This window comes from Centropristis striata, chromosome 21 (genome assembly GCF_030273125.1).
Source record: "Centropristis striata isolate RG_2023a ecotype Rhode Island chromosome 21, C.striata_1.0, whole genome shotgun sequence".
NCBI classification, from domain to species: Eukaryota; Metazoa; Chordata; class Actinopteri; order Perciformes; family Serranidae; genus Centropristis; species Centropristis striata.
This window is the reverse complement of record NC_081537.1, coordinates 14039835-14050620: the sequence shown is the minus strand read 5'-3', so window position 1 is coordinate 14050620 and position 10786 is coordinate 14039835. Positions and strand designations below refer to the sequence as shown.

General features: G+C 37.5%; 1 protein-coding gene across 1 annotated transcript; it reads right to left on the bottom strand.

The window, feature by feature from the left end:
* LOC131959760 (leucine-rich repeat-containing protein 51-like) lies at window positions 1-3665 on the bottom strand. The gene is made up of 4 exons (XM_059324976.1): window positions 3540-3665; window positions 2278-2483; window positions 1766-1914; window positions 1-268 (listed from the first exon to the last, which is right to left on the bottom strand). Exons 1-4 carry the CDS (start codon window positions 3637-3639, stop codon window positions 172-174), a joined length of 552 nt encoding a protein of 183 aa, XP_059180959.1. The 5' UTR covers window positions 3640-3665; the 3' UTR covers window positions 1-171.
* Between the last annotated feature and the right edge of the window lie 7121 nt (window positions 3666-10786).

Sequence of the window (10786 nt, the reverse complement as noted above, 5' to 3'; positions counted from 1 at the left end):
AGCTTTATTGTGATCATTTAATGAATAAATTCAACAAGATATAACAATTTCAGGGAAAGAAAATGTTGAATTCAAAAGCAGTTAAGGCAGAGGATTAAAAATCAATTGATGAAATGAATTGGTGACGGTCACAGGAGACTCTCCTTTGTGTTTTTGCCACGATTGCTGCAGTCAGTGAAGCCAAACATTTGCCAAGGCTCGCTCCTCGCGTGTCACAGTGCTGAAATCTATCCTCTTCAACTGAGGCAGGGCAGAAAGCACATGACTCCTTAACACACACACACACACACACACACACACACACACACACACACACACACACACACACACACACACACACAAAAGTCAATTCCAAGTAGACCTAGTCTTTTACTTTCATAAATAACAGTATGAAATAAGATTTTTTTAAAAAGGTAATAAAAAAAATGGTAAATGCATGACAAATATAACCAATGAGGATCAATCTTCTTTCTGTGTGTGTGTGTGTGTGTGTGTGTGTGTGTTGTTATGGTAACAGGATATTACCTCTAATATGTGCTTGATCTTTATTTAAGCACCTATTTAAATGCCACCTAATTGTTTTGTTTGTGAAGCATCAGTGTTTCCACTGGTGGACAGGTGCACTTAGAAGGGACTTATACTTTACTCGAGTATTTCCATGTTAGGCTATTTTAAACTTGTGCTGTAGTGCATTACAGAAGGGAAATATTCCTTCCTTCCTCTTACTCCACTACATTTATTTAACATTTCTAGTTAATTTCAGGTTTATATTTTACATTAAAAACATACAGTGTTGGAATGTAGCTAAGGGCGTTGACTCAAGTACTGTACTTAAGGAAATTTTTGAGGAAGTATTTCCATATATGTAACTTTATACTTCTACTCCACTATATTTTTGAGGCAATATTGTACTTTTGTACTTCCACTACATTTAGCTGACAGCTTTAGTCACTTTTCAGGTCAAGATTGAACATAAAACCATGATCAATTTAATATGAGTATGCATGTTTATAAATGAAACCACAAAACAGTATATTTAAAATGAGCCCTACCTTCACAGTAAAATGGTGCTTACATATTCAATATAAATAATAATAATCAAATGATATATTTGGAAGATGTATATTACAATCTGAGTGGGGCCATTCTGCATAACAAGAACTTTTACTTTTGACATTTTAAGTTCATTTTGTACCTTTACTTTACTTTCGCAGTGTTAAGTAAGTGATGTGGATACTCCTTCCACCACTGAAAACATATCACACAGTTATAAAATACAATGTGTTTTTAATTATTAAAGATTAAACTAATTTGTAGATTGTACATTTTGTAGAAACCTTTGTAGATTGTGAACACTTACAGAAAGGAGTCTTTAGCTGTTTCACTAAAGAGACATTTGCCCACTTAACCTCTCAGACAGGTTCATATAAATAACAGTTTAACAGGGCACAAAGAACTCTCCACTATTTTACTACAAGGAGCAGATTAGAAGAGTTTTTTTCCCCTTCTTTCCTTTCCCATTAATCACCTCATAACCCCTAGATTTATCTTGTTTGGGAACTGTTGGACCATCTAAATGTAAATTAGTCAAATGTATCTCCAACTTTACTAACTAAAGTTGAAGTTAAAGTTTTTCCTCCATTCTGTTAAACCACAATTAGCTCTTTTTATGAATAAGAAACAACGGCTGCATATTACAGCCAAGCACCCAGCATCCTGCATGCGAGTGAATTTGGGAAAGACTGAAAGAAAATGAACTCTCTACCTGTAGTTTCTGTTGGTTTCTATGGGATTTCCATGTAGCGTGATGCTGTGTAGATACTGCAGCTCTCCCAGCTTGTTGACATCCGACAGGTTCCAGATGCCGTTGCCGTGAAGGTATAATACACGCAGTTCACGCAGCTCACACAAAACCTGGAACACAAAAACACTCATAATTACAACAAATTTAAATCAGACAACATAGAAGCATAAATAACACGAGCAGGTATGAGTGGAGACATGCTGGTTGATACTGATTGAAGGTTATAAATAATTTGCAAAGAGATCAGAAATAATAGCATCCTTGAAAGATGATATTGAGAGATGATGATGATACACTTAAAGAATACTGTACATTTTAAAAGGTTGGTGATGATAATGACAATGCTGACAATGAATGAGTGATATTTGTGTGTGATAAAGGGTCAAAAAGCAAAGAGAAAAAGAAGAAAGAAAGAAAAAGAGAAAGCAAACATTCAAACATACAAGGCATGACAAATGTACAAAAAAACTTACCGGATCTATGCATGTGATTTTGTTAAACGACAGGTCCAGCCAGCCTAGCTGCAATGGCTGAGCTAAAAAGTGATTGAGAATGAAGTGGATGCCAGAGAGGTCGGAGATCCTGTTGTTATTAAAACGCAAACAGCGGCTCAGGTACTTTCCCTCTGAGTTGGTGTTGAAAGGCCGCAGACCTCTTCGGGGTGCCTCCCTCATGCCACCTATACCACAAATAAAGCAGTGAAAATCAAGTACTGGCAAGTTTAACTTGAATATTAGCATTTATAGTTACTATTTCACCAGTCAGACTCCATTTGTTACTTTTGGCCCTACCTAGGCACATCAGAAATTACTCACTTTCCAGTGTTTCGCGGGTAGTTCGAAAAAGACTGCACCACTAGTGTAAGTAATGTTGATTTATACATATTTAACATTCTATCTGATCCATCTCATATTTAATTTATGTACATGGAGATTCACATGCCTAATTACAATACAAAAGTAACTCTGAAGAGACACCTAGGATTATCTTTAAGCCTTAAAAAGTGTGTTTGTATTTTTACCGTACTGGATTTTATTGTGAAGGACGGATGTACGTTCCCGGGTGTGTTGACAGAGGTGATGTTTATTTGGTTTACCCCATGATAAAAAAGCCTTACTAATTCAAACTAATTCAGCGGCGTTAGCATCCTTTTGCTGACTCTGGTAAACTCAAGGATAACGTACATGGTTAAAACTATATACGGTTTGAAAGATAAGAAGTAAGACTCTAGTTTCACCCCATTTAATTCATTTGAAACACGACATAATCATTTATATTAGTAGTTGCCAAAAGCTGACTGACCGGTTATACAGTGACGTAGTATTCATACCGATATCTATTTAATGTGATTGTCACACTTTAGGGTTTACACTCTGGTATGGTCTTTGTATCCTATTTAACAAAACAGTGTGTCTAGTTTGTGATAGCACGTAGACAATATCACAAAGTACATACGGTACAACATCATAGTTACTTAACAAGTGCAACTCCCACGTCTCACGGAAGAACACTGAGCCAAATCATGTAATTAACTATAAATGCAGATGAGCTAAAAAATAACAGCTTTTCCTGATATGTTAATCCATGATAAATGTTAGCAAATATTACAGCAATGTTCACTCCAAAGGCAAACTCAAGGTAGGATTATAATGTTATATAATACAGCATATGGTATCCTAATATGAAGTTATGACTGTGAAACATTATAGGATATATATATATAATGATTATGTACCTGAAAAGTCGCTGATGTCTTTAAATGACAGATCCACTGGAGGGCCGTACATGTTCACGTCTGAAGGTCTCCAGCGAAAAAATGACCCCTGAACTTCCATGAACCTTCTTAGAGTTTTAAATGTAAACATAAAAGATTCAAACAAGAAGGTTTCCTAGCAACTACCAACTGTTCCCCAAGCCACTTTAGCTTCCATTTCTACTTTAAAATAAGGCTCATGGCTTTTCTGACTCAAACATGATCATTTTTGTTTTTATGTCAATGAGTTCTTTATAAAGGTGATATTTTTTGCCTTATTTATTAGCGAAAGAAATGCATTAGTTTAAATTGGACTCTCACACAACTGCACTTACTGACGTATTTATTATTATGTTTGCTCTACAGTTGTTTTTGGATAGTTTGCTTTCAATATTCTTACTTATACTCTTATATGTTTCAATATTTTGTATGGTGTGATGCTGCTGTAAGAATTTCCCAGTTTGGGAATGAATGAATGCATGAATGAATGAATCTGTCTGGTCTGTTTGTCTGTCCATCCGTCCGTATATCCATCCATCCGTCCGTATATCCATCTATCCATCTATCCATCCATCCATCCATCTAGCCATCTATCTATCTCTCTGTCCATCCACAAGGAATGAATCAAAAAGAACGTAATGATTTGTAATGAGTACTCTAAATTGAGGACTTTTTAGTTACTAACTACAGGTAACTAGAGAACAGACTGGGAGATACTACATTAATGAATCATGATTAGTAGAAGTATCTGTGAATGAGATTATTGACCATTTCTTCACGAGTCCTTCCTGTTTAACTCTGAATAAGCCACTGATCAGCACAAACTAGTAACAACTCATTAATTACTAATCACTTCATTATTACTTACCCTTTTTGTTCCCCCTCAAGTAAAGAGCTACAATATACTGAGTAGATACATAGTCCCTTATTAATTCATGATCATCTGACCATAACCTATAAATCAAATTGAGGAACTACTTAGTAATTACTCAGTATGATGTATACTTGAGGGTGCACCGAAAGAGCTGCCTCATTTTTCCACTGCTTGTGCACATAAATTTAGGTATCTGGAGTACCTACAACCCACAACTGTGTAAAACAACTGTGAAACAAGACAACCCAGTCAGTTTTTTGTGGGCTTTCTGGTTTAAAAAACATTCAGATTTGGCTTCCTGTTTCACATGCAAGTTCATTAGAAATACACTTTATTTTATGGAGGCTTATGTGTGGGACTATGATTAGGTTGTGCACATTGATGACAGGGGATTCTAGTCTTTATGTTAAGCTAAGCATTGCATCTGCTGGCTCTAACTTCATATTTACCTCAGAGACATGAAAGAGGAATCAGTCTTCTAGATCTAGCATTTGGCAAGAAAGTAAATATTCTTTCAAAATGTGAAACCTTTCCTTTGATATTTCTAGAAGTCAACATGGTTTGTGCCAAAAACAGTACATTCTTCAGCTTTATTCTCAACCTCAAAACGCTTATTCATCCTGTTTACAATGCACCATAATACACTCTGGCTTGCTTATTCATCTGTTTCAAACTTCATTAAGTCCAAGTCAGATCATTTTCAAAAGTGCACCAATACTGATTTACGCAATTAATTATTTTTCACAGTTTAATTCCCTAAAGTCAGAAAGCCATTATTTAAAATAAAATAAAAAGCCTGTGAAGAATAAAGCTCTAATATTTGGTAACTTTATCATTAAATCCAGAGTCAGGTCTGTCGGGAACATTGGTTAGGCAGAATAAATACACACTTTTAATAAACACACATTCAGGCATGAAAAAGACCTCTATAGAAATATAACCCCAGCAATGGCTTGTTGGGTAGCTCTGTTGCCTCAAGCAAGAAAATCCACAGATCCACAGATCCAACCCTCGAAAAAAAAACCTCAGGTCTTTCTGCATGTTCTCCTGTAGGTTTCTTCAATTTCCTCCACAAATTGAGACACACAGAGGTCAAGTCAACTGTTGACTGTCTTTTTGACTGTTGATAGTTTTCTTAAATATTGAAATATTCTAACTGTAGCGTACGCTTAAACTATTGACATATACGCTACAACCCCAATGTCCAAACTTTTATTTATATACCAAATAAATTGGGTTTTTTTTTTATGGTGTGCCTTTTTTTAGGAGGCTTTGCTTTCACAAATCCTTGTTATGGGTTGTGTGGTCGCTTGTGAACGATCCAATCATACTCTGGTGCGGACCAAAAAAAACCCCAGTGCAGTTCAATTGCACTTCGAACGTAATCCGACCCAAAAACAGGAAATGATGCAAAACGCAGCGGATTGCCAATGTTTGATTGATATCAGGGCAGAAGAACACATAAAGGAGATGCTGAATAAAGTCCACAAAAACAATGACGGTTATAAAGTCATTCAAGATCAACTGGAGGAGTTTTGGTTGCACGATCAGTGAAGTGTCAAGATTTTTAAAAAATTAACAGCTGTATTTCATGGTGCGTTTGGTTCCATGTTGCTTTGTTTTTTTCCGTGTTTACATTTTCCTCAGCCAACTTTCCAACCAATAGGAAGTAATACTGTGAGTATTTCCAGCCCTCCACCTTTGTACACACGCCCCTCCGCAAATCTTTTTTTTTTTTTGGTTGCTTACATTTCTGCACTGCACAGTGAAAGTAAACCAAACTAAATACAATAAATCAAAAATATTTTACTCTGATTCAGATTAACCAAACGGACTTTGGTTGTAAAGGTGCCCTAAAACACATTTAGCTACTGCCCCTGCCCACTGCCCACAGCAGTACATTTCTTAGCTTATGTGCCGGTACTCCTGGCTGCTTCTCCAAACTGGGGGCGTACCGGCAGCCTTCTACACTGAAAAAAAAAACATTTTTTTGGCCCTGTAATTATTATTTCAATCATCTATATAATACATCATCTACATATTCTATGAATTCAGTGCTTTTTACTACTACTATAGCAGTTATTATGTGTCCTCAGTTTTGTATGTAAATTGAATCATTCGTTCCAAGTAATATTCACTAAACCAGTTCATTTGCTTAATTAGTTGATATTTCCAAGTAAAATGTAATTGGGGGACATCAGTGAACCTGCAATCTACTTGTGTATTTTCATTAAAAAAGTTAGTGGTTCTATTAAATAAATATTCCTTAGAAACAGCCTGAGTAATGATTACAGAAAGAAACACTTTCTGTGTGGAAAAAACTTGCCTAGCTTTTTTAAAGTAAATGTCACTCTGTGGTTATACACATAACCCCCACTACAAAATATCTGACCTATCACTTTAACTAGGTGCACCTTCAGCTTCTTTGTGTGCTAGGATATGCTGTAGTGCCCCTGAACTAGCCAAAGAGGATGATTTTTTTTTAAAAAAGCACGTAAAACACAACAGAATATGAGTCTGAGAGGGCGTGTGGAGGACGAGTTTAAAAAGAGGAGCTGAAAGAGGGAACAGGTGATGATGGAAAATTACATCCATCAGATTGAGTTTTTCCTCAGCTTGTCGCTCAATCAAGATGCCGGCATGTACGTGTGTGTGTGTGTGTGTGTGTGTGTGTGTGTGTGTGTGTGTGTGTTTCACTAATAGCACAATAGCATATCATTGAAGGTGTGAGGGCAGTTCTTCAGTGAGATGTAGAAAAACAGACAGGCACGATGAGTCGAAGCCAAGGACGCAGACAGAGACAGACGGAGACACTGGCTGGAATCAGGGTGTTTTTGACCAGATTTCCTGGGTGTCAGACTGTGTGAAGTACGACTGAGAGAAGGTTTTATAGAGTGTATTTATGAGCTACTCGCTTAAGCTTCCTTATAGCTGATTTTGGATTGTAAACACCCACGGTTCGTGAATCTAGAACTAAAAACTGAGCCAATACGAGGTAACTTAGGAGAAGATGTTTCCCCTGGTCTGTGTGTGTGGGTCTCTGTTGGCTGAATCTCTTCATAGAGGAGGAAATAGGGTCATTTTAGTTGAATAAAATATCAAACGGGAGTCCCAGACTCCCTCAGAATGTAGGCCTATATCCAGACCAGATGGAAAGATATGGACTCATTTGAATGGGTAGCACTCTTTCCTCCCTCTGCAACTGCCATCTACTTACCCTTGAGTGATGCGCTTAACCCCCATTTACTACAGTGAATGTGTTCAGCAGCAAACCATGTGATTGTGTAGTTTTTACACTGTTACATGGGTTAAAAAACGTATTTGTGTGATTCCATTAAAGTAGTGCATTTGCATAATGATGCAGTGAAACTGTAGGCTACAAGATAATCAGTATAGAAAATTTGAAGAAAAAAAAACTGCTGCTGGGAGAAGATGAACACCCACAGGCGAAATCTGTAGTGAGGAATATAGGGGGAGGGGGCCGGGTGGAACAACATGCACAGCTGTTGTGTTCACTGTTGTGGGTTGACATGTACACTACTGTGAAGCAGCAGGAGTTCAGTGAGGATCCAGTGTCTTTTGGAGTCAGTTTTACACCTGATATTTTACTTTTTGAAGGCATTTGATATCTGGTCTTTAAAAATACAGGGAGGGGGGTCATTCAGGTTCAGTCAATGTTAAATGTTCAGGATCCTGTGAAACATTTGAACTGATATCCTCAGGAATGAGTCACATAAGACATACACAATAAAATGAGAAATAGTCTAAATTGAGGCACTGGCAAGCTCAAAGGCTGAGATCGAAAGGTCAAAGCAATATGAGAGTTTGTCAGAAAAGTCAAAATTCTTATAAAATATTTCCTTGGCAGGGTCTCTTTTGGTAGCTCTATCATTGCAATTCAACTGCTTCCAAGTTTTCCATGTGCAAATATAACAGAAATATGGAGCTTAAAAACATTTGCCTTTAATTGAATCTGTCCATTATCAATAGGTGTCCCCTGAGAACGACATAGTAACAGCTCTTTTTTTTTTTAGATTTTTTTTGGGCATTTTGTAGCTTTAATGACAGGAGAGATATTGAGAGTGAAAGGGGGAGACAGAGGGGAAGACATGCGGGAAAGGGCTCCGAGCCGGATTCGAACCCGGGCCGCCCGCTTACAAGGACTGGGCCTCTGTGGTATGGGCTCTACCAGGTGTGCCACCGGGAACGCAAACAGCTCTTTTTTTGTTTGCATCTTTTGTTTGGGTTATAATACAGGATTAGGAGCCGGGGCAGCCAGTAATGGCCATAATGGCATTCATTTGTCCTGCATCCGTGATAAAGGTGCAGGCAGAGAGGCTTAGTACAAGCACTTCAGGCTGCACCGGAGCATTTGTGTTCAGCAGAAACCTGACCACAGCTGAGTCACACCAACTTTCATGGTGTAGGTGCATTTGTTTGCAGCCACAGAATAACTAAACACGCAATCGTAATCAACAAAATGTTCTAAACATAGAAAAACAATGTTGAAATTCAGAAGATTGGACTTAAGTTTGGACTTAAGTTTGGACTTAGAGTAGCCTGATATCTTCTAATTATAGCCTGGTGGGTGCACACACTAGAGTTAAAACTAGAAATAGTGGCTCATTAAAATTTACACAGTTTATGTACATTTGTTGTTTGTTATGCATTATTTTCTTACCGCCCGCAGTACTTCCTGGTTGGTGAAAGGACCCGAGGACAGTGAATGCTGCCCTTTTATTTGCCTGTGTGGAATGTGGGACATAATTGGGCCAAACCAATGGTTATTTTATTCCTCTTTGTTTCAGGGCTTATTGGTTGAAGTATTGCTGTAGAATATGTATCACCATGTTGATATAAGCCTGAAATATTTGAGTGATGATGTCCAATGTACTTATGTAAACATTTAAACATGAATTTATTATTTTATGGCCTGGAATGGTCTGTTCCAGAGGGAGGAGCTTAGACTTTATATTGGGAGGTTTTTTTGCTCACTTAGGGTAGTCGCTGGGGGACTGCTTTACAAAGTGGTTTTTGGGGGAATTTTTCCAGTCTGCCAAATGGCAACCTACCCTCACTCTGAGTCAGAGTGTGACAAGATCTATAGACAGCTTTTGGACATCTACATCTAGATGGCTGTTGGACACCTATGTCTAGATGGATATTAGACATATATGTATACATAGCTTTTGGACGTCTACGTCTAGACGGCTGTTGGACGTCTATTTCTTGGCGGCTCATGAAGGTCTATGTCTAGACGCAGAGTGTACGTCGACGTTTACGCAGCTATTCAAGGTCTACATCCAGGCGGCTGTTGGAACGTCTGCATCAATACAGCTAGTGAACGTCTGTATTTAAACAGCTATTGAATGTCCAAGTCTAGGTATGGACACAGCCGGTACAAACACTACCCAACCCTAATCCTGGTTGTATTTCCATTTCCATATAACCACAATCACACAAGCCAAGTTGTGTTAAGACTGGTAACATCCCATATAAGTTTCTTGGTCTGCACACCTGAGATAAACTTCTAACTAACTATATTTCCCAGTGTTAAAATTTAATCATATCACTTGTGTATTTGTGGCTGTGGCTTTTCCCTTCACTTAAAACAATAAAGATTGTAGAACCAAACAACACAATGTCTTCAGGTGATATTGTAACGATCTTGCAGAGTCAGTTCATTTAAACATGAGCTCTCTTTCTCACAGTTAATGTTATTCCAACATTAACAGACTGGAAAAGAACATTGCTGCAGGTGTAGCCAGCAGTAACGAGAAGGAGCTGCTGTCCTTAGCCTCAGCATAAATACCAAGATTTTTGTCTTATCACATTCACTAAAGAAAAGATAATTCATTCAAAATTGCTGTCATCTATCAGTCCTTTGACGATGGCCTTGAGTTATTAAGCTTCATTTCATGACTCCTTCCTTATTACTGAATACATTTTTACCCAGTCTGACACCAACGCTTGTTGCATTTGGTATTACCACAACAGAGACAATCAGTCTTAATTTTCTGTATGTATTCCTTTCTGTTTGTTTACTGAATAGGTAAATTGGTAGAATAAAGCACTTGCTCTGTGATTCAAATGACCTGACAGTTAACCCTGCTTTACTAATGAGAACTTAGATAAATATGACACGTTCTGTACTTAAACTTTATTGTGGTTGTGGCAAGTATATCTTATGAATACATTACAGCATTTTGCAGAACTGTTCAAAACCATGTTCCATTAAAAAAAAGGAATCTTTCTATGCATCTTATCCTCAATATTCTTTAGTGGTTAAAAAAAAAAAATATGGTTGATTTGAAGGATCAATGTGCATATGTCACGTCCTGATTGCAGGTGATTG

Coding starts and splice junctions, on each gene's coding strand:
- LOC131959760 (XM_059324976.1), bottom strand. CDS start 3,639: ATGGAAGTTCAGGGGTCATTTTTTCGCTGGAGACCTTCAGACGTGAAC. Junction 2,484..3,539: donor AGACATCAGCGACTTTTCAG/GTACATAATCAT, acceptor TTTGTGGTATAG/GTGGCATGAGGGAGGCACCC. Junction 1,915..2,277: donor AAATCACATGCATAGATCCG/GTAAGTTTTTTT, acceptor TTTGTGTTCCAG/GTTTTGTGTGAGCTGCGTGA.